This window comes from Trachurus trachurus (genome assembly GCF_905171665.1).
Source record: "Trachurus trachurus genome assembly, chromosome: 6".
Taxonomy (NCBI): domain Eukaryota; kingdom Metazoa; phylum Chordata; class Actinopteri; order Carangiformes; family Carangidae; genus Trachurus; species Trachurus trachurus.
Window position 1 is genome coordinate 4,119,718 of NC_139897.1, and position 24,459 is coordinate 4,144,176.

At 40.2% G+C, this 24,459-nt stretch overlaps 1 protein-coding gene across 1 annotated transcript; it reads right to left on the minus strand.

Annotated features, from left to right (window-relative positions):
• Window positions 1–2,399: 2,399 nt before the first annotated feature.
• trhr2 (thyrotropin releasing hormone receptor 2) lies at window positions 2,400–18,569 on the minus strand (the record flags this gene model as incomplete). Its single annotated transcript, XM_083973474.1, has 5 exons — window positions 2,400–2,975; window positions 13,754–13,877; window positions 15,422–15,573; window positions 16,051–16,183; window positions 18,187–18,569. 5 exons carry the CDS (start codon window positions 18,567–18,569, stop codon window positions 2,400–2,402), a joined length of 1,368 nt encoding a protein of 455 aa, XP_083829600.1.
• Window positions 18,570–24,459: the final 5,890 nt, after the last annotated feature.

The window sequence follows — 24,459 nt, forward strand, 5'->3', positions numbered from 1 at the left end:
TACATATCTGGTCAATAATAGGCTATTTCTAGTACAAGTACTACTTGTATTTTTTTTTTTTACCCTTCTGACAATAACACAATTCAGAGGGAAACAGCTAACAGTGTTTAACTGTTAAGCAATACTTAAAAGATCCCAGATTAATTCATATAAAAGAGCAAATACAGCAAAACAGCAGTAAGCGTGTGTCATGTTACAGTAATGCATTACTGCTGTTATTTGTTTTCTGTTATGTGCCGTATTTTGTTAACTGCATGTTTATTTATCAACCTATTCTATGTGTGTTTTGGGATTTCTTTAATTATGATTGCTGTGGTTATTTCCTTTGATTTGAGTTTACATACATGATTTAGAAATGGATGATTATGATTTGAAGCAGTGAATGCAACCTCTGACCAGCCAGCCAATCGGCTGCCACAGCAAGCCCACAGACTGATTGATAGGCAGGCCAGGTAGCCGGATGTGTGTGCCTTTTTCTTTTTTTCTTTTCAAAGATGCTGGAAAGAAGGGAAGCAGCGCAGTAGGAGAGGCGACCACGAGGGCCGTCCAGTGACTTCAGCAACAGTGTATCGAAGGCGTTTGGACATGATGTGGCAGAAGTTGAAGCTTCTGCCAAAAAGCTGCGAGTCCCTGACCGATACACTGTTAGCTAGCTACAGCCTGAAGAACTCTGAAAACCAGAGAGAGTGCATCCTGTGTTTGTAGAATAGACTGCTGGCCATCTCCTGTGTCTTAGGTCGATGGCGGTGCTGAGAGGAGCTTCAGCCAAAGTGGAGACCGTTGTGAGCGGAGGAAGCAGCACAAACAACAGAGAGATCTTCGGACGGAGGACGGCTCGTGGTGGCTACTTGGCGTGGCGGAAGAGACTATAGGAGGACAAAGACTGGAACGTGGTCATGAGCTTGGACTGTCGAATTTTAACATTGTTCTTAAAAACTTACTTTAAAAAAAAAGAAGCCCTCTCCCTCTTGAAACAAAAGACTTTGCCCTAACGGTATCATTCCTCATGGTCATGGTCTTACAAATAAATCTCTTCTGTGTAACTTTACTGGGTTTGGGTAATTGAGTAGGCTACTGCTCACCATCATAAAAAAGAACTTACAGTAAAAGTCGGTGGTTGATATAGAAATTAGAAACTAAAAACCACCATCATTACACATGTCTACACACCCATGACGAAAGAAGCACATTAAAGAAGCACCATCACCATCCATCCCATAACCCCACCACACTGTCCATTTGCAGACTATTGGTAGATAGAATTTACAGCTGTTCTTAAATGACTCACACACTTTTGCAGATGCTCTCGGAGCATCCTACCTAGCACACACACATTCATGAGCTGCTCTGTGTTTGCTGTGTTTGAGGGGTTAGAAATAAACATATTCCTGTTGTTTAAGTTTTTTACAGTGCTTATCAAACCTCATCACTTCCTAAGAAACCATCTTACCATCCAATCTGAAAAAGCAGGTTGTGGTAATTTTGTTTAACTCCAGATAGAGAGACTTTGTAGTAGTCATATAACACTTTTATGTCAAATGGCATGTAGTCATATCATAGACTCAGTATCATTCACCTTTTTATGTTACAGGCTCAGTCAGTTCATTTAGTCACTAGTTTCAAACTTGCACCGACAATTACAGGTAATGAACGCTATTCCAATGACTATAGGCATTATGGAAATGGGCGAATTTGCCAAAATGTTGAACTACCGCTTGAAGTTTAAAAAAATTACTCAACTAATTTGTATGAGGCCTTATCCACACAGAAACTGAGCTTTCCCAAAACGGTCATTTTCTTGTTCGTACTTTTCTTAATACGACATTGTATCAAAACATGTCTGCGTACACACGAAACCAGTGAAAACGACTCAGAACACTGTAGTACATACGCAGGCCTGTATGTGGCGCTGTAAAGCTGCCACAGAAATACACCGAAAACAGTGAAGTAGACGTGCTGGATACAAACTTGCAGATACTCCCAAACCCATCTCCATGTAGACGGGGCCCTAAACTGTGACCCCACTCATGAAGTTGGGTAATGTCCACCTGTGTCATCTATGAAGTAATTTAGCCTACTCAATATTTGAATTCATAATGGACCTTCATTACATTACTACGGAATGTAAAACAGGTTCTAGGAATCAATCATGGGTTTTAAAGGGTAATGATACTGAATGATACCATTTACTAGTAACCTCAGTGGTCGAGGTAGAATTTACCACTATTGAGTTCTGAAATAAATGAAGGTTACAGGTTTGTTATTTGCCCCTTTTCATCCCCTGCATTAGTGATCCACAGCTGTTTAGTGACCAAACAGAAACAGCTTGGTTCAGTAGTTGTTGTTGTAGCAGGCCTGTTGTTGTTGTCTAATCTAATTTTAACACCACTTATTTACTTTTATTCCTCTTTTCCATTTATTGCATGTTTGTCTGCAAAATTTACTGTGGTATCATTTAAGGGAAGTTGATCCAAATCATCTTCAGCATTTGGAAACGTCTCTGTTGGACCCATTCCAAAGCTGAACGCAGCTGGGCCTATGTCATTGGGCAGGTTGATTTTCTTGCCATTGGCCGTCTCCTGATGGCTGCTCCCATTCTGCTTTGTAGTCAGATTGGTGGCAGTGCTCAGGATGGCTCTCCTTGTGTTCCCGTTGGTCCCGTTACTGTTGGCCTGGGAGATTCGGGGGTCACGGACAGTGCTGAAGCCGCTCTGGAATGTAGACAGTGTCCTCTGATGTGCCTCTGGACGCTGGCAACGGTAGAGTCCGCGGAATGCAGAGCGAAACTTCTGAGACATGGCATTGTATATCACAGGGTTTATGGCGCTGTTGGCATAGATGCATGTCCGACAAAACAGGAGAAACCAGGCATCCAGATAAGGTGTGGACACAAAAGAGTTGATCAAAACTAAAGTCCGATAGGGCATCCATAGAAGAGCGAACAGGATCACCACAACTGCCAGCATCTTAGTCACCTGTGGGGAAGAGAAGCAGAGAATAGATATTAAATTAGTGACAGTCAAATGGTGGTCTGTCGGTCTAATCTAGGCACACACCACACAGCAAAGATTTTTGGAAGTCGAAGTCTACGAAATTTACAAGCCACTTCATTAAAAAAACAACAACAACAAAAAAACAAGTAGGCTACCATAAGTAGCCTATGGAGTTTACCATACCAAAACCATGTGTAACAACAAATGATTTACTGATTACATGTTACTGAGTGAGAAATGTTAGAAAAGTACTTCCTGGACTCAAAATCAATCTGTTTGAGGTGCTATTTGGACAGCGACATGGTATATGCACTCAAAAAAGGCACATTTCTGTGAAACTAACTTTTCATTGTCATGGGATTAAAAACAAACAAACTGTGACTTGTTTCACTATCAAGCCTTCATCAGGCAGTCAAATAATTATGCAAAAGTATTGTGCAAGTGGAGGACTGAAATAAAAGGGCCTTTTGTTCCATTTGATCTGTTCAACTGCCTGATGATAGTTTATTACAATAAGCGTTGAAATTTAAAAACTTTGAAAATTTCTACCAAAGCAACGGTACTGTACATGCTACAGTTCTGAAACTTCACCAAAATGTCGCCCCAGTACTGCCGAAACTTTTGTCCACTTAAACTCATTACAAATTATGGAGTCCATCACTCTGTTATTTTCAAAATCTGGTAAATTTATTAACCCTTTTAAACATCAGATTTTCTCTTATGAAGCAAAACACTTATCATTAAAAACAAATCACCAACATTTCCATGCTGTCAAGATGCAATTGATGTTTTATCAGATTTGTATTTAGCTAATACAATTTGTGACATTTTGACAATTTTCGAAATCTGCTACAACAACTGCTACGACAGATGCTGCCCGGTGAGTCTATTTGAGAAGCAACACACCAAGTCTCTCTTCAAGACAATTAGCTCAGTGAGATAGGTGCTGGTTCTTGGTGTCAAAGGTTGTGGGTTTAAGTCCCAGTAAGGGTGACACATGAGGACACATTAAAATACCAGATGTCCTCAATGCTAGTGTCACAGCATGCCTTTAAATTTAAATAGGGAAAAAAAAACTTGCCCCAGCACCAACCATTGACCGTATTATTAGTGTGAATGCTGAATGTTGTTCGTGTCTGCCATTTTCTTTCAGCATTCACACTATTGTTGTTTGTGTCCGCCATTTTCTTTATTATTATTAGTGTGAATCAATAAATAATCTCACATTCATAAAAGTCTCAACCTCTAATTTTCTCAAGTATTGCTATAGTCCAGCGGTAAGGTGGCTGCTTCCCAACCGTAAAGTCACTGGTTGTAATCCCACCATGACAACTTTGGGTTACACTTTACTTGAAGGTATCGTCATAAGAGTGACATGACACTGTCATAAGAGCGACATGACACAGTCATGAACGTGTCATAAACATTATGTCAATGTCATAACATTGTCATTAAGTGTCATTCGGTTTTTGAAGGGTTAGGTTTAGGTTAGGGTTAACCGAATGACACTTAATGACAACGTTATGACATTGACATAACTTTTATGACACGTTCATGACTGTGTCATGTCGCTCTTATGACGATACCTTCAAGTAAAGTGTTACCCAACTTTGTTAGTGTACCAGCCTCTTTGAACTTAAACTACTACCATCAGTCTCATTTTCTAGCATTTTGCTTGGCCTTCAGCCATCATTGAATAACATCAAATTGATCACAGTGCAAAATCCCTGTTAAAGGGACAACGAGGAGTTTGTATTTGGTTATAAAAAAGTTTCACATTAATGTGGATGAATCTACGCTACCCACACTTGTTAATGGCTCCATTTTCGATAAATATATCGTTTTGTCTCTATCGTTATTTTGTTATTTTAATTAATGGTGGAAATTCTGGGCGAGCCGACCAGCATTTCTTTACGTTTCGCAGACGCTGCCCGGCGGATCATGGGAATAACGCCGCCGAATCGCCGTTTATGGTCGGTACTACGACGGTATCTGATTGTCTTCCAACCTTTGACTTTAATTCTTGATGAATGAAAACATTCTTAGCAAGACATTCGTCTTGCGCCGGTCCAAGAATTTCACCGTGCATGCGGAGGCTCATGGTAAATGTAGTATGAAAACACTTCGCTTTCCAAAACTCCTCGTTGTCCCTTTAAACAAGTCTCACTGTAGCTCAGTGTGTATGGTGTCAGCTTGGCAACACCAAGGTTGTGGGTTTACATCTCGCTTCAATAACCTTGTTGGTGCATTTTCCAACTGATCTGTCTCTTTACCTCTTCGTCTTTCTCTCTTGGTTTATGTTACTGTAACATGTGTCTTGTAAAATGCTCACAAGACTTCCACCTGGCATTCAAACAGCTTTGATTTATGACAGTATAGAACTGATGTTATTCTTGGCTCTCGGTGGCCTAGTGGCAGAGTAAAGGTTTACTGATCATGAGATCATGTGTTCGATTCCTGTCTCAGACATGACACATCATTGCTTGACTTTCAAATATTCAGCTGTCATTGGACAGTATTTGATGGTGGCGTTACAGCATGTATCTAAATTTCAAAACTTTGAAAATAAATTCATATCAGATCAACCAAATATGTGCTACGGCTTTGCGACTTTCACTTTCAAATTGCCCAATTTTGTCTATAAAAAAAATTGCCCGGCCCCGACCATTGCTATAATTGTTGTTGTTTTAAGAGGTCTAAGAACTGTAACAACTTGTGGCGTCCATAGTCACAGATGTTTTAACTACATTGGCTATGGGGGCTTTGAGCTTTAAAACTTTTCAGTTCCCTGTGACATCTGCTCAGAAAAGGGGAAGGGGCAAAGGAGTTTCAAAGGTTGTTGGACCAGAATTACCCTGATAAGTATACAGTAGTGAATATGGAAGATGGCGATTAGCTAATGTTGTTTCTCCACTACTTTGGTACATTAACCATGTAAATGTGGTGCTCCATAAATGTGAAAAATGATATGAGCTTCTTAAAGTGATTACATTTTGACTATATGGACAGAAAGTAAACTCACAGTCATGATATATTGTGGGTTTAACAAGTTGTTATAGGGCAAATGTTTTACTATCATTTATCTGTAGACACTGTGAGCAATATTAACATGTTGCTAGCTTTGCTGGAGTCCAGTTACTCTCCTTTAGGTCAGTGCATGGTTCTCAGACTTTTTGACATCAAAGACAGATGACAAAACCAGACATAAATCAGACCACTGACTCCATCTGATGAGAGTTTTTCTTTTTAGATGGTTTATTTAAAGGTAGGGTGGGTTTGCAGTTGGCAATGTGAATGTGAAGAAGAGCGCTGACACAGTCAGGCAGTGGTCAAAGACAGGAAAGGGTTCACCCAAACAAACTGGGGATCTGGAAAGGAGATACAGACTGGTACAAATGAGAGTGAAGGGCTATGATGACATGGCACATGACATGGCATGGACACATGGCAAAGCTTTATGGAGTGATTTCTACACTGGTTCGACCTAACAACAACAAAAATTACTTACAAGCATTTCTCAAACTCAAGAACAACATTAAACTGCATTTAATTATTTTTTTAAATATTTGGTGTACCTTCTGCTCTCTGCTGTTTCCATTCCACACTGCAGCCCACTATATAGATGTCTTTGGCAGCAATTTCCAATATAGTAAAGAGGCTGGGAGTTGACGTTAGTCTTAACAGTGGTGGTCTCATGTGTCCATGATAATGTCTGCACTGTCGCAGTCATTATAATCATGACTTAAGTTACATTAATTGGTGAAAACAAATTAACAATAAGATGGGGTTTGAGCATCATTGAAATCATGTTGATATTCATCTACAGTGCACAACAATCAGTGCACCCAGCAGGAAAGCAAGGCACTGAACATTCATGCCAAATCCTCAAGGCCCTGTGCAATATGGGCTGATGCATCGATATAATTTCCCTGATTACCTGTGATTGCTTCATGATTATTTGAGTTCAGCAGAATATTGTACGATGCCTATAAGCAATTACGAAAGAGAGTGAGTGTGTTAGAGGGTCCTCTCCTGCGTGTGGTAATTTGACACAAATAAATAACATGCAAGTCTGAGTGCATGTTAAGAGGGGTTAACTGAGGCGTCTTAACCTAATGACTGTGAAAATGAAGTGATGGGGAAAAAGGAGGTACCAGGAGGCCTAAAATAGTCCTTTATTCACACTGGGGAAATTTGCACCTGTAAAATGAATGATAAACAGGAGCGGTTATCAGTTAATTGTGAAGGATCTGTGAGTGGCAGAACTTGTCAGTCATTATTACCTCTGGTTTACTCATTAGTGTTTCTATAAAAAACCCATAAATGTGCTGTCGATGGCTATGTGTATAACACTTTCTGGTGCTACATGTCTCAAGCAATTATCATCTCACCAATTAAAGATTCACAGTATTGTGTTACTTTTATCTATTACAAATGTGTGTGTGTGTGTGTGGGGGGGGGGCAAACAATGTGGAATTATGAAGTGACAAATTGAGAAACACACAGAAAATGTGCAAAGGAGAAACTGTCTCACCAACAAAAAGCAACTGGTCTTCAACCTGAACAACCACAGGTGGCTTTTATCAACCTCTGATACATGCCATCAGAACGTCTCCTGAAATAGTGTCCCCGTGGTGACAGGTGTGCTGCTTCTCAGTTGTCATGGTTACAATAATGAACTTGCATGTACTGTAGCAGCACGTACCAAGCATGATGTGCACTGCATCTGTCACTATGGTTGGTATAATAATAACCATGGTTTAGTTATGACGACCTCACTGAAAGGTTGTGATTTGGTTTAGATAAGTACTTTCTCAACTTTAGACAATCTTTGTAGCCATGGTTACTATAATAATGATGTGGTTCACTTTGTTCAGCAGTCGTGGATGTGGAATTAAAAACTTTGTCTTCATATCATTTCACTGATACTTTTCCCTCTGCTCCGATAATCACTTTGACCGCAAAATCAATAGAGGGCTGGAGCCAATGCCAGCTGACTCAGGGCGGGTGGGGTTCAGTCAGTCTATCACACACTCACATTCACACCTATGGGCAAATTAGAGTCACCAGTTAACATAGTGTAGGATATGTCTTTGGACTGTGGGAGGAAGCTGGAGAACTCATGCAGACAATGGGAGAACATGCAAACCCACGCAGAAAGGACCCAAGACCGGGGTTCGAACACAGTGACCGTGCTAACCACTGCACCACATCACACCACCCCAAAACCTAATGACCTGTGGACTTGTTTCTTAGAGGAGGGCAGACTAATCAAATAAATGTTGGCTGCTTATTGATTCTTCATATTTTCATTAAAAGAAAAATGGATCACCATCAGCAGCTCTTTCCCTGTTAGAAAGTTAAAGTTAACAGTAAGAGATGTGGTTTCCACATCCGACATTGTCAAAGAAAATGGGGTCAGCGTGACACCTTTGCTGAAGCGTGGCTGCCTGTCACCCAGCTGCTCCGGTTTTTCCACACCACAGCAGAAAAAAAAAATTGAAAAATAAAGTCTGGCAGGTTGATACCAGGTATCATGCACATGCCTCCTTGCAGCAATAGGCTGTTTGAGATAAGGGTCTGTGTCCATGCCTTCAGCTGTGAGCCGGTGACAGCCAGCTCAGCAGGTAGATAAAAAAAGGTAAGATCTCTGCACAACAAAGCTTTTAATTGAACACAAACGAGGTGAAGAGGAGAGCTTTCTAATTATCTCTGTACTGTGATAATGAAACAGAAAGCAGCAGGATGACATTCTGAATTTGCATATTATGACTGTAATTATGTGGTGGCAGGATACTTGACTCCAGTATTACAAATAAAATGTGTTGTTTTTTTTATGCTGTTATTGTTTTTTTTTCTTCAGAAAATAACAGCATCCACCCACACAGCAACGTGCCCGAATCCCTGGCCCACTATGCCAAAGAATTAGCATTTTAGCCTCTCATGCTACACTATTGAATCGCCCAGGGCAACAATGACCAAGCTTTGCTTTTTCCTCAACATGCACTTGAGGAGATCACAGACATGAGGAAACTCTCAGAGATTAAAACTATACAGTAATCCCACGCCACACTGTATTAATCTCCAATCATAAAAGTGCCATTCTTTGGCATACACAAGTTTATCAAACTGCTATCAGATTAAGCTGGCCTATCAAATGATGAATGAAAGAGCATGAAGTGCCTATTGAAGAACTGAGAGAGTGAAATCATCTGCAGTATTAAACGCACTTCAATGTAAATCCCAAATCGCATTATGCAAATCTTCTGCTCCTAGATGGGGCCCCTTGAACACATGAGATTACCATCGTCTCTCTGCTCTTGTAAGAGAGAGACACAGAAAATGCTAGAGCTTGTAGGTCTGCATGGGATCCGATGAAAATCAAGAATGTTACATTGATATAATATAATTATGATGATGATATGATGCTTCTTTATTACTACAAGTCCCAAAATAAATGAAATTATCAGTGCACTATGACTGCATATTGTGGAGTTAACCTTGATTATCTCAAAAACACAGATTCACACAGGCAGAGTTTCATACATCACAAACTTAAAGAACCATTGGCCTTAAGAGACAAAAAAAAGAAAAAAGAATTGCGCTAATATTATAATATTTTATTCTTGGTTATTTTGGACACAGTTTTGACTACAGATGGTAACAGTGCAGGAGTAATAAAAACAGATCTCATAGTCACCTATACTGTACCAGGGGCAGCAAACTCTCTTTGAAGGAGCTACAAAAATGCACTAAAAGAAGGTAAACTTGTGTTTTTTGTAGTGCAGCCAAACAAACCAAGTGAGATGAAATAAGACAAACACATGTTTCTGTGCTACATCAAGCAAAGGTACTACCAGTTGGGGTCAATGAGAGTCCAACCCCTGTGGTGGTCTCTCGTGACACATACACCCACTGTGGTTTGGGGCTGGAGCCAATCAAAAGTGGGCTACACCCTGGACAGGTGGCCAGTCTGTCAAAGGGCCAACATAGAGACAAACACACACACAGTGACAGCACCAATCAACCCTAATGTGCATGTCTTTAGACCATGGGACTGAGGAAGCTGGAGAACCCAGAGAGAACCCCCACAGGCACAGGGACATGTAAACTCCATTCAGAGAGACCCCCAAGGGATCCAGATGCTTCTTGCTGTGAGCACTGTGCACGCCAAATACACACTAAAAAAAGTGTCCATTAGTAGATAACATTATTTCATGTGGGATACAGTTGAGGAGCTAGTGTGGTAATTATTACAGTTATGACATGGAAGCAATTATTTGTCCGGTGTTATAATTATATAACAAAGAGTCATTGTACCAACACCAATAAAACTCTTGTCTTGGTGATAATCCAAGAGCATCTATATGGTACAAATTAGCACAATAAGGACACAACAATGGTCCAACGAAATATGCAACAGATGAATAAAATAACAAATATGTGATCTCAGGATAGGTGTGTGGAAGGGCAGCAGCTTACAACATGTTTGACGTTGTAAAGACATCACAGAGAGAGAACTGGGTAGGACACTGGTAACAAAGGTAATCCATATATGGCCTTTTAGAGGGAAAGGGTTGGACAAATCAGAGGAAGTATCTGACCCGATCCATGTGGTGTCAATGTTCAAACTTGATCTCATGTCCCTGGTTAATAGAGGCCACATGCCTGCTTTGAGATAATGCCCTTAAAACCTTTCATTTGTGACTAAATGACTACAATTAAGCAACATTTGATGTTTAGATATCCACACACAACTAGACTAATTGTAACACATCTTATCTCTGATAGTTATAGAGATACAGATGCTTGCACATTGAAACAATAGGAAAAAATCATGCAGTAATGGCATTATAGCCTTGAGCACAAATTATTTGAATGAATAGGAGGCAATCAGAGGGAGGGAGCTTTGGATTCTCCAGGAGGAAGTGCCCTCAGGCTGAGGTTATGTTTTCAGACACATATTATAGGACAGTCTCCTCCTTGGTTCTGTGAGTCTCACAGTGATGTTGGATTCCAGTTTCTTTTGATCCCATCTTGAAGAATTGTTATCCACTCTTTTGTATGAAGTCCCGTGTAGATTAAAAGAATATTTCTCGAGGTGAAATCAAGGTCACAGCAGGTCAGCAGCTCCCCTGCTGCTGGGGGGGGGGGGGGGGGGGGGGGTCTGTCTAACGTCAAACATGGCCCTCAAGGCCCATTAGCAGACACTGGATAATCCGGGTCCACTCTCCTGCCTCCTCCAAGACGACTTTAATTGTCTTGAAAGTACGCACCAGACCCTGCTTGGTGTCTGGTACAAGCAGCCGGTGGTCTCACATCTAATTCAAAGATGTGGTAAATGCTACAGTGCAGATGGTGGCTCCTTCAGCAGTAGATGTGCACCACCTCTCCGTCGTTTCTGATAATCCCTGTTGTGACTGCTGCTCAGTGAAGCTGAGAAATAACTTATTTTAGACAGGTTCTTTGCCTTTATTTTGAAAGGGACACTGAGTAAGGAGGAGCCTTAAGTGCTATGTACTCGTGAATAAATTAAGTATTAAGTGTTCATTCAGTTTTTGATTTGTGGCAATCATGTTTTTTAGGTGATCCTGTCTTAATTATCTCAGTCCTACTCCTACAAGACTATACGCCGGATTTGGTCTTCATTGAGCCTGAATGCATAAGGTCTGTGTCATACTATTTCTCATATAAATTGTATGATACAATGTGATGTGGGGGAAAAAAGCTATTTATTATTCAAGATGTTATTTTGCAGAGGAAATTGAGATGTAGGTTATGTCTGTGCCTAATTTCAAGTCATATGAGGGTGGTCAGCCGTTCAAAGTTCTTACTTCGCCACCATCAGGCTGATTATAATTATACTTCTTTTAAAGTATCTGCTCGTCATTTCTGGTCTTAAGTGTGTTCCAGCTCACAGCCAATTGAGCAACCTAAGATGTCTGAGTTAGACTAGACTATTAAGTACATTTAAAATACTGAACTCTATGCAATGAATAAGTTTGACAACTTCAGCATGACCTGGGTCACAAATAAGTTCCTCAAACGGAAATACTATTGAAATATCACAGAAAACATCAAAATGCATTGATATGAAGATTTGGACTTTCTAATGTCAACATATCTGCATATTTCTGGAGGATTAGTGTTAGGAAGGACATGGTCATCTCTTATTATATGGTGATTGTATTATCCAATGGGGGCCTAAAATAAAAAGATCACCAAATCACTAGTATTGATCTGGAGAGGTGGTCATTTTGTCCCATGAACTTAAAATCACACACATTTCCCCTTTAAATGCATGCTGCTGGCTTGCAAGATTATTTCACCTCTGGGTAAAATGTTGGTTTGTGAAATATCTCTAATCCAACAGAGGGGTGGGCATAGATTTTTCTTTGGCTGTTATCCAAAAAGGGGTAGCAATAGTTGTCAGACTGCATATGAGTCATTATCTGTGGTGTTAAGGGTTATGTCAGTTAGTCTCCCTCTATAAATTACATCTTGAATAATATAAGGGTATGGTTTTTCCACTGAATCGATTCTAAGACAAAAAAAATCAAGTCCAGTTGTGTTTGATTTAAATTTCCTTGAGATAACTATGACAAATGAGAATATTCACAGGCTCACTGAATGAATCGATTGTAGATTCCTGGTCACATGCATATTTTGTTATTTGTGAGTTACAACAATTGTTAAACACTGTCCTGTTGACTTCACATATCAGCTGCTGCTCAACAAGCACTTCAGATGAAGCATAGTGAGGCACCTGGGGGTCAGTAGCAAAGCTTAAAGTGGTTATTTGAGGGGAGGTTGTATACAGTACGTACATGTCCACCTGTGTGTAGCTCTTTGTGTCTCAACCAGCAAAACTGGGGATAATACATTATGCACTGCAGTGTAGTTTATGTGAAGGTATTCAAAATAAAGTGCACACTTCAGCTGACACCTGCTTTTTGTCTGTGGGCATTTTTTTAGTGTATCCAACTCACTCAGGTGCTTATCTACTCGACGCAGCACAACTTTAAGACATGCTTATCCATCCAGTGGTACAGTCATACAGTGATACAGTCATTAATTGAAGTTGAAACTCTGAAAGATTATGGGCCAATCTCTTTTCATATTGTTCAAATATGTGGATGTTTTTCATGTAAACATGTTAAAAAAGCCTCTGATGTTCAGAAACAGATACTTCTGTTGCTTTGTAAAGAACACAAATCTCTGTTCACATGCATTACAACTTTTTAAAGAACAAAATATGGGTACAAAACTGGTCCCCTCTGGACAAAAAAAAGGACTTTGTCATTGCACTCCTGAGTGCATGAGGGCTTATGAAACTTTGTGCTTTCAAGTCTAAAAACCCTGACAGAATATGTTCTACATCCATGAGCACAGAAAAAGCACCACCGCAGAGCAACCCAAGACAGAGAGGGAGAGAGAGCGAGGCTTTCTCAGCAAGAAGGCTCTTTGACTGCTCAGCCTAAGGAAAAGAGACCATAACCGCCTCAATTGCCTGCAGGACCTCATAACAGCCAGGACAAAGAGCCAAGAAGAGGGCACTTTCCTGACGCTGTAAGCAGGGAATCATGGCCTCTATATTCTCAGAGGATCACATGGACAGCCACAGATGAGACTCGGGTCAAATGTGACCAAAGCTATCTCAGAGCAATTACCTGACAGATGAGACGAGATGTTACGACAAGAAAGGAGAGTGCAGTAGGAGTTAATGGGAAGAGGGGGTAAATGTGGGATGAGGTTCAGACCTGTTTCCTGGAGGAGAGCGTGGTCTTTGGCCGGCCCTGACGACCCCCCTTCCCTGCTTCAGAAGGTTCCCGGCAGCTCCGCCGCAGCGTGGTGGCGCTGGTGTCAGGATGGTTTGGCAGAGGGCTGGGGGGACATGTGCAGGGTGTTAGAGCATTTATCCCACAGAGGAGTGAGAGGCTTTAATTGGCTGGTTAAGATTCTTGATTCAGATCATGCATGAGTTGGTGGTTGGATTTAACATGGTCTTTAGGGTTTCCTCACAGGGCTCAAAATCCTGCAAAAGGGCTCAGCTGGTCTGGTCTGGGCCTTTTGAATCACAATAACAAAGCTTTAGATTACATCTGCCATTAATATTTTATGTCAGTGCTGGATATCTTTGCACTCCACCTTTATTTGCCAGGAGATTTGGCCTCTGAACAAGCAGACTTTGCTTTTCTCCCAGGATTTAATCCTGTCTGGGTGAAAGACCTTCTGAATCCTGTCTCAGCCAGTTTTTAACACAAGCTGTCAAAAGTAATGTCCATTATGTCATTTTATCCACTTTGCTAGATGGATAGCAAAGTTGCAGCTGCAGTACTCTGCAATTATATTATATCAGCTCTAAAGAACAAGCTTGATTGGCTGACTAACTTCTGATTGATCCAATAAAAAATAGGGCAGATTTCAGAAACACTCACAGAAACCAGATCCTGTGAGCGTTAGCTTGGGGGCGGGGCTGTGTGACTGCTTTGTTATGACATCACACAGTCACAGGAATCCTGTTTTAGGGTTAAAGGGACAACGAGGAGTTTTGGAAAAGCGAAGTGTTTTCACACTACATTTATGAGCCTCCGCGCGCACCGTGAAATTCTTTGACCGGCGCAAGACAGACTCATGTTTTTATTCATCAAGAATTAAAGTCAGAGGTTGGAAGACGATCACATACCGGCGTAGTTCCGACCATAAACAGCGATTCGGCGGCGTTATTCTCATGACTCGCCACGAAACCGAAAGTAAAGAAACGCTGGTCGGCTCGACCAGCATTTCCGCCACCACTAATAATAACAAAATAACGATAGAGACAGAACGATATATTTATCGAAAATGGGCCCATTAACAAGTGTGGGTAGCGTAGATTCATCCACATTAACGTGAGACTTTTTTATAACCAAATAGAAACTCCTCGTTGTCCCTTTAATCTTTGAATACAGACTGTGTACATCTCTCTGTGGGCTGAGGGTTTGATACTTTTACACTATTAACATAGAACCTATACCTGATTTATAAATACACTACAGATGCACATCCACCTTTATACTTTATGAAGATTTAATATTTACGTACATACTGGCTGTACCTTCGAGGGTGTCCGATGGAAATGTAGCTATCCACTTTCATAGGTATTTCTCTTAATGAAACTTAGTTGATGGTAAATGTCATGTGTTGTAAATGTCTAGGCTTCAAAGTCAAACTGAGATTTAAGTAAACTGAGAGTATGTCACCAGATGGTGACATGGTTATTGACTCAGACTTGACAAAGTTCATCTAGGTACACATGACATTTTGCAGCAGCTTTAATATGCTATAATATAGTAGTAGTACTCATCTGTAAAATGGAGCAATGACACTTATTAGCAGCCTTAGTAATATATAAATTCCTTATTCAGGCCTCAGTTGCTCTGCAGTACCTGAGGTAGAGGATTCGTGCTATCAGGCCATACAGCACAATGGCGAGAAGCAGTGGGATGACGTAGAAAATGGCAAAGTCGATGAGGTAGATTGGCAGGTAGAGCTCCCGTTTGACTTTGTAGCCACACTGCACATGTCCATCCTCACCTTCCTGAATATCACACAGTTACCGGAGACAACACTGTAATAAAACAGGCAACTGCCTCACACACTGGTTCTGGGCTAAGATGCACATAATCATCTACTGCATCTGAACATAATGATACTACTCTCGAAAAGCTTTTCACATTCCCCTGCAGTAGAACAAGCATTTATACAAAATGGGTCTTGGTAATCACAAACATTTTATTTCCCTGTTCATGGCTCATGCACTTACTGAAACACTATGTGGTGCCTGTAAAGGGCACTATAATTTTTTATCTTTGAGTGTTGCCTAAAACATAACAATACAATTTAGCCATTTGATGAAAATATAAACACATATATGGAAAACTTAAATCTGCACTCTGTGTAGTTTTATTTATCCTCAACCTTATTTTTTATTGAGGGCTCTGATGGGACCCACATCCAGTAAAAACAGTACGCACACACACAAACTGTTATGGATAACACTGAATATTTCTCTAACCTGAATGTCCACCAGGAAAAACCACAGCATGCAATAGACACAGGTGAAGATCCAGACCCCAGCAATTATCCGCTTGGCCCTGGATACTGTGCACACTGTCTGAGCCTTCATTGGATGGCAGATAGCTATGTACCTGCAAGCAAAGAGGAGGACAGGACAGGACAGGACAGGACAGGACAGGACAGGACAGGACAGGACAGGACAGGACAGGACAGGACGTCAAACTAACAGTGGATGGTGATATCTGAATCTTGTAGTTTAACAGTTGTCCTAACTGGTAACCACACATATTAATGGAGTTGTATCTAAAATGAGCAAAACCATTTCAATGATAAGGAGGGCTGCTCATCTTTTGTCAGGTTCAGCAGTTAAACTGGTATTGCAATCTTTAGTATTGTCATGTCTTGACTACTGCCCAATAATATGGTCTAGCGCCTCAAAACAAGACTTACAAAAACTCCAAATCACACAGAATAGAGCAGCACGACTCGCTCTCCGTTGCTCGGGGAGGAGTAGGGTAGAGGGGATGCATCAAACGCTGTCTTGGATGACAGTAGAACAAAGATTTGCTTATAGTTTGGTCACATTTTTGTTTAATATTTATCATGTGGGAAAACCTAATAATTTGGTGTTGCAGCTACAATCTACTAAGGAAAGGCATGGCTATGCAACAAGGCATGCATTGAGTGCTCATTTCACCCTGCCTCTACCAAGAACAGAGGCACTTAGGAGAACTGTAATGTACAGAGCAGTGACATACTGGAATAGGCTCCCACCAAACATGACCAACATTGGAAATAAATGGAGATTCAAAAGGAAAATAAAAGAGGCCATTATTAGTAAAGAACTTAATTTTTTTTAAGGTTTTGAAAAGTCATAGTTGGTTTGTATTTGTAAAATATTTTTATTCTTATTATTTTGTTTTATTCTGTTGTTTGTCATTTATCTAATTCTGTAAGTTATTGTATTATGTTTTGATTGTCTTATATGAGTGTCTGGACCCCAGGAAGAATAGTCCTTACCAAGGTGAGGACTAATGGGGATCCATAATAAAAAACAAAAAAACAAAAAACTAGTAATATTAATGGTTAAGGTTGTGAAATGGTCTCTGGTTGGTAAGGTTGTGATTTGGGTAATACTAGTGATTAAATGTCCCAAATAATTTATCTTACTTTTTGTTTTATTTGAAGTAGTGACAACTGTTAGAAGACACACAGTATCTATATAATCATTTACATCTCTTCTCTCTGGGGCTCCAGTGACAACATGCTGATGTTTCCTTGCATCCAGGGCCGGCCCCTGGCATAAACACTCTATGCGGTTGTTTAGGGCCACAGCCGTTAGGTGGGGGGCCACATGATCAGAAAGGTACTGGGGTTCATTCAAGTCATTTAAACATCCTGAGGTCTGCACGTGCACGCCATGAGCTTTATATGTAATTTGAAGTCAATATTCAGCTTCTTTTATCTCACATTTGAGACATTTGGTGAAAATAGAAGAGGCAGAATGACAACATTTGTGCTCAAAAAGCAATCTTACAAAATTTCATTTTAGACTTGTTTTCTACACGTATCTATTAGGCTACTGTATTCATATCCTATTTCAAGCACCAAAACAGTTCATTCTCATGACTGAAGGTGTGTTTTCACAAGGGATTAGATTTTTTTTCAAAAAGCAGATCTCAAATTTCCAGCATTTGGCCTAAATTATTTCTTTATACAGTGTTCTAGGACAAATTGGCCTCAGTGTGCTTACAGCGGAGGTTCTAATACTTAAACATAAAACACATGAGTATTGTTACATCTGCAAGTATCTTAAAAAGATAAATTTAAGAAAATATGTAAAAGTCGAGAAAATGGCCTCAAACCTCAGAGGGCATAAACATGTCTGTATTCAGTTTTAACCAGTGATTTGGTGTTTGCGCTTAGAGTGGGCCACAAACAAAAAATCTTGTTTAGGGCCACCAAAATCCTAGGGCCGGCCCTGCTTGCATCATTAAGAGCATAAAGTTAACACTTGTTCTGTGTAGCATGCATTTGAAGGTAACTCATTCTCCAGTATCAGTACAACAGATGCAAATGATAAGTCTACAGTACTAGCCAGAAGAAGCTGCAGAGGACAGTAGTCGGTGCTCACCTCTCCACAGTGAAGGCAGTGATGGAGCAGGAGGACACGTTGATGCCCAGGTACTGTAGGTAGGTGATCCCCAAGCAGCCGGCGTGGCCAAAAACCCAGGTGCCGGTCAGACTGTCGGACACGTTGGGCAGCCCCGCCGCCACCAGCACTGTCAGGTCAGCTATGGCCAGGCTGACCAGGTAACAGTTGGTGGGTGTCCTCATGTGGCGCGTGGTGAGGACCACAAGGACCACCATAATGTTGCCCACAATGCCCGCACCACATACCAACAGAACCAGGAACACAGACACTGTCTTGTACTCCAGTAGCTCAGTCACAGGGATGATGGAGCTCAGAGAGATGTTGGTTGGGGTGTCCATCCTGGAGCTCACGTTGTTGGTCATATCTGCTAACGTCTGGTCTCTTTAAACTGGTGTTAATGAAAGGTTCAGTTCATTTCATTGAAGCTCAGTGATGAGGGGCATGATTCTTCCTCGCCATTTACTCATATCTAATGTCAGCCCTGTTAAAAGCATCTGATATTGACTGTGAACCTTAAACATCTCACAGCTCAGAGTTTCACCATGGTAAATAGCTAGTCTTTCATCACTGAGAGAGAATTACACACTACTTTTGTTTTCCAGTCTTATAATGTTTCCATGTGGCATTCACCTTCTATGTTTTCTTTCTAACTAATGTTAAAGAGTAAATAAGAAGAACGTGTTGAATCCTCCAAACAGCACCCAGGCCTCCATTCAGTCACCTATAACAGAAAATTAGTTCATTAAATTGAAGAAATGGGGAGCTGAACTCACAGAAACCCTTCATGTCAGCACAGACTTATATACACAGTCTCTCTGTGATTGAGCACACTTCCTCTTTCAGAAACCTGGGAATATGCGGACTCCGATCTCATAACAGTATGATTTAAAACAACTGTTCGGTTGCAGGTTGTTTTTTTGTTTGTTTTTTTAAATAACAGCACTGTTGTTTGTCTTATAAAGTTGAGAGTTTTCTTGTGATGGTGGGTGTGAATGATGTGCATGCAAAGACTTGGAGAATTTAGAGGCAGAAAGTGTCATTCATAGAAACCTACTAAGAAAGGCGATATATTCTCTATATCGAGAGTGATGCCTTATATGTCAAATATAAGAGGCTATATTGTTATTACATCTAATACACCTCTATGAGGAAGTATGAAATCCCCATAGTAACACACAAACATGTCAAAATTATCAATATGATAATTTTCTATGACATTTTTAAATTTGTGAAAAATAGACATGCAAAAATATCTATATGCTTACATAATAACTGCAGCACAAACAGCTTAGACAGGTGTGCGGGTGTTTTGCAGAAACACTGGTACAGCTTTAAGGAAGAAACAGCTTACAAGATACAACATCTGAATATCAATCAGAATCAATAAATTGTTTTGTCTCATCTGGCTTGAGATATCTGGCAAGATATGGATGCCTTCAAAAGGTTGATATACAGTACATCTGGTTCTGCTTTTTACTGACAGGATTGCAGTGTGAAATATTTGACTGGTCTTCAAAGCCTACATGACTGTAACCAATGGGTGCAACTCTCACAGGAGCTACTGAGTGTTACTGTCCAGGGCTCTCACACATTTCAATCAGTTCACACGCTCACACGCCGCACATGACAAGTCTCACACTGAGAAGTGACAAAAGTCGCCGCACATGAATTAGTAATATAAGAATTGATGATGGAAAGGCAGATTGCTCAGTCCATCCATACAGCTGCCTTGAGTCTGCGACCTGTCAGCAAATCGGAAAATAGTATTTCTTGTTGCTGGGTAAAGTCTGGGTTTCTGCAGCGCTCCAAGCATGCATCCTATGAATGCGCATGAATGCTCGAAAGCATTTAATAACCCAGGTCGGGTCGGACCGTGGGCATCTTCTTCTTCTTCTTTTTGTTTTGCCGCGGTCCGGCTGAGAATTAGTGCTCGTCGTGAGTCCGTCTGGTCCAGGCTTTAACACCTGCGGACCAGACTTTGAGAACTCTTGCACGAATTAAGCAGTTGAGAATCTTCTCAGACGGGCAATTGTGGACTTTGAGAGGTTTTGTACATTCACAAGAACTTGCAGAAAATAGAAATAGACCCGACCTCTTGCTCAAACCTGGAGGCAGATCTGGCCAGTATACAGCAGACCGGCGTCTGTTAGACTCAGCTTTTATTTGAGAATATGCTGTAGGCTACATATGATGGTCTGGGTCGCTGTGGCGCTCATACAGGTGCATCTCAATAGATTAGAATATCATGGAAAAGTTTATTTAGCTTATGTCAGTAATTCAATTCAGAAAGTGAAATGGCTACATTATATAGCCTAGATCCATTACACAGAGAATGAAATGAAATTATTTGATGACTTTATTTATTTAATTTCTTTGAATTGTAATGGTTATAGCTTACATTTGATGAAGACCTAAAATTCAGTATGCACTCAATACCTGGTTAGGGCTACTTGACTAGAACTACTGGAAATAGACTTTTCCATGATATTCTAATATATAAAACAGAAAAAATTACTGGGGGAAAAGAAAATAGCCAGAAAAACTGGAGAGAAAAAAATTACTCAGAAAAACAGAAAAAAATTACTCAAAAAAACAGGGGAAAGAAATAGTCAGAAAAACAGGGGGAAAAAATTACTTGGAAAAACAGAAAAAATTACCTCGAAAAACAGACCAAAAAATAAATTACTCATTACCTATATTTCCTATATTCCTATATATATATATATATATATATATATATATATATATATATATATATATATATGTAATTACTCATTACCTATATTTCCTATATTCCTATATATTTATTTTTTGGGATGTAGCAGTGAAGGGAACGGGAAGCAGAGCAGTTCATTTAAGAAGACAAAAGAAATGACCGTGAACTACTTCATTTAATCTGTGAGAGCTGAACTTTGGGCGAGCTCTTGTGGAGTGTTAACTTAATCGTGTTAAAGGGCCTCTGAAAGGTCACTGCCTTTAGAAGCCGGACTCGCCATTTTTGGCGGGTCACAGTCCACTCTGTGCTGCCCTTTAACCGTACAACACCCTGTGATGCTCTGAGAAGACTTGCTCTGAGGGAATGGAAACCCCTCTGGAGGTCTGACGTGATCGCAGGCTTATAAATGGAAGCACTCAGGTTGTCGAGAACCTATTTTGTCACCTTGACATGGCTGGGCTGGAGGAGGATGAGTAACTGAACTCTACAGCTAGTCTCTTATGGCTCTCATTTATGATTTAATGTTCTAAATAGCCCACAGTTCATATTTTGGATATATTTTGATAATTGGGAGGCACTTTTGCTCTTTTATTACTTTTATGTCAGTATTAAGATGCTCAAATGACATCCCGTTGCCATTTATAACTGTGTTATTATGACAATGACAGTAAATAATTTAATTGAATTCACATTGGTCTGAGTTTACTGAAATTGATATGAGGCTAAAGCAGTCTGAGTAAAACATTATCTTCTTATGTAGGTGACTTTTGTGCAGACAGAGACACTTTAGGAAAACTAAAGCAGCATATGTTGCAAAAAAGAGAAAGAGACTGTGACACTAGATGAAACCCTAATCTGTCTAGCTCAGAGTCTCAGACCACTGAAGGCTCGCACTGACTTTAGCAGAACATAAGAAAGTGTTCGTACACAGAGCACTTTGCAGCTGCACTTGAACTAGATCGGGGGAACTCTCTTCATGGCCAAGTCGCATGCACATGTCTGAGCTGGTCAGAAAGGTGAACATACTGTAATCAACAGATGGAGTGGACTGTATAACAAAAATAAAAACCTGATCTCATGAAGCCCTGTCCCCTTTCTCCCTGCAGGTCTGAAGACCCCAGATTGAGAGCCAGAGATGAATGTTGCCAAGTCAATCATTAATAAGATCCCCGTTGGATAAGCATTATCAGGCAATATTCAAATTAGCCAATTAGACGCTGCCGAGCATGCAGGTGTAACAAATAACCCCTAATCCTGTGCTCAAGGTATAAACACACTCAATGAATGCATTAAGATCATTTTAACATAATACTCTGACAATAATGCACTTATGATGCCTCCTAGTGCATTTCTAGTAAAGTTACAGCCAGATTTCTAAAATCCTGCACAGCAGTGGGAATGACTGAATGAAGCTATTTCCTCAATTTGAACAGCTTCATATGATTTCGAGGGGGTTCAAGGACAAAGTGTTTCTTCGGCTACAGGGTCTTGAGGTTTGTTTTGAGGTTTCACAGTCTGCTGAAAGCTAATTAACCAGTGAGCAGGAGACCTACTGTGTAACCCTGCAAGGCATCTACTGCTCTCACCCAGCCTGAGCACACACACATTCATACACACATACACATGCTGGACCTTGCCTCCAGAGGGCTGCCTCTAATAAATTGAGGTGGACATAAAATAAAAAGTAATTTAGTTCCACTATTCTGTGATACATCAAAGCTCATCTCCTCACCGCTCCATCACCGGCCACCACTCAGGCTGCTCCATGGAGCTCTGCTGTGTGAGGCACTGGTTGGTTGGAGCGTTAAGCTGTTGTTCACATACACTGCTCTCCTTAACATGAGATATTAATAAAGCAGAGGAGACAACTTATCAATTTAAAACAAATCAATAATGAATATAAATGAATAATAGCTAAGGTAGGGTAACCATCTCTTGGTTGTTAGTTGGAGTGGTATCAATCTGTGTTTCACTGAGGACTAAGCACATTGTAACACAACTTGTGTGAGACTACACCTGGCGTTGATCCGGCTGAATTTGGGCTATACAGTAGTTTGGACCAAAGCTTTACAACAAGAAGGATGAATACAAGGAAACACTTAACTGAAATAAATGCAGAAAGGGAATATGATGATGCCATTGACAGCTGACCAAAACCACAATTACAATAAAACAAGGTTTGAACATTTCTGGAAATATTTCTGGATATAAGAACACAACCCAATGAAATATATAAGTTGGGTCTGGTCTTTCTTTTTTTGACATATTTATGTGGAAAACATTTTAATAGGTCACAAATTCAGACCATCAACCCCAAATGACATCCATATCTATGACTCAACTCTGTGGTCCAAATTCCAGATGACCCTTCAGCTGACGTTGGTTCTCAGGAGCTCTCATTTACGTAACTCATCAACATTCTTAGTATTAAAAATACTGTAAGACGAACACACTGAGGCATCTGACTTCGAGTAAATCACTACACAAGCAACAATAATGTTGGTGAGGATAATTGCGGGTTAGAACTGAGCTGCTTTTGAGCAAGGCACCAACAACACTGTGTCCCAGTGGCCATGAATACATGACTACAGTATATGATTAGTGACGCACTATGAGTATGTGTGAATGAACCAGCATGTGGCTCAACTGACAGTTATCAGGTATGAGACAACTGTCAAGAAGAGGATCAGCTTGAGATCATTCAGGACTGAAGCGCAGACCTGTCATTTGAGGATTAAAGGAAATGTAACAGAAATTGGAAAGGCTGATCATTTATATGACACAAGATTTACTACAAATGACTTCAAATATGAAAAGTGAAATAATAATAGACATGTCCCAGTTTTTCTTGTGTTGTATTTGTGCCCCTGCTACATTTGATTATTTTCATCTTTTCAGAAATTATCTGATTTTGATGTATAACAAATGACATAGGCTAATTTCTTTCTCTCTTTTCACTCTTTTTACACCATGAATGAATGGGTGATGTTATGGTATGGTATATGATGTCACCAACTGATGAAGAACGAATTATCCCTCCAAGTTTACTATAGAAAATAAAGATGATTTACCTTGTGCATCTTTGCATCATGTCAGCTTCTTGTAGAATCTTCTTCAAGCCTTCATGTGTCATCACAAAATAAAATAATTTATTTTTTCCTTAGTGCGTGGATCTGGAGCTTAGCCATGTCCTAACTGTTGTGTGTACTCTACACAGCGCTGTGCCTCGCTCCTCACTGGGCACTTCCACACACACACACACACATACACACATGCACACACAAACTCATGGGAAGCGGCACTTCTGCCTTCAAAATAAAAGTGGACACATATTATTCTAGGATGAAGTTCAATATAATTTGATTAGTTATATCAGATTAGCACTAATTAAGTTAACATTATTCTGTAAGTGAAGCCAAAACTTAACTTATTGATATCAACATAAAACAATGGAACACATAAACCAGTGGATACCTATGAATCTGAAATTATAAGGATTTGGAAACCAGCCTACATGTCAAGGTGACTAGAACAGA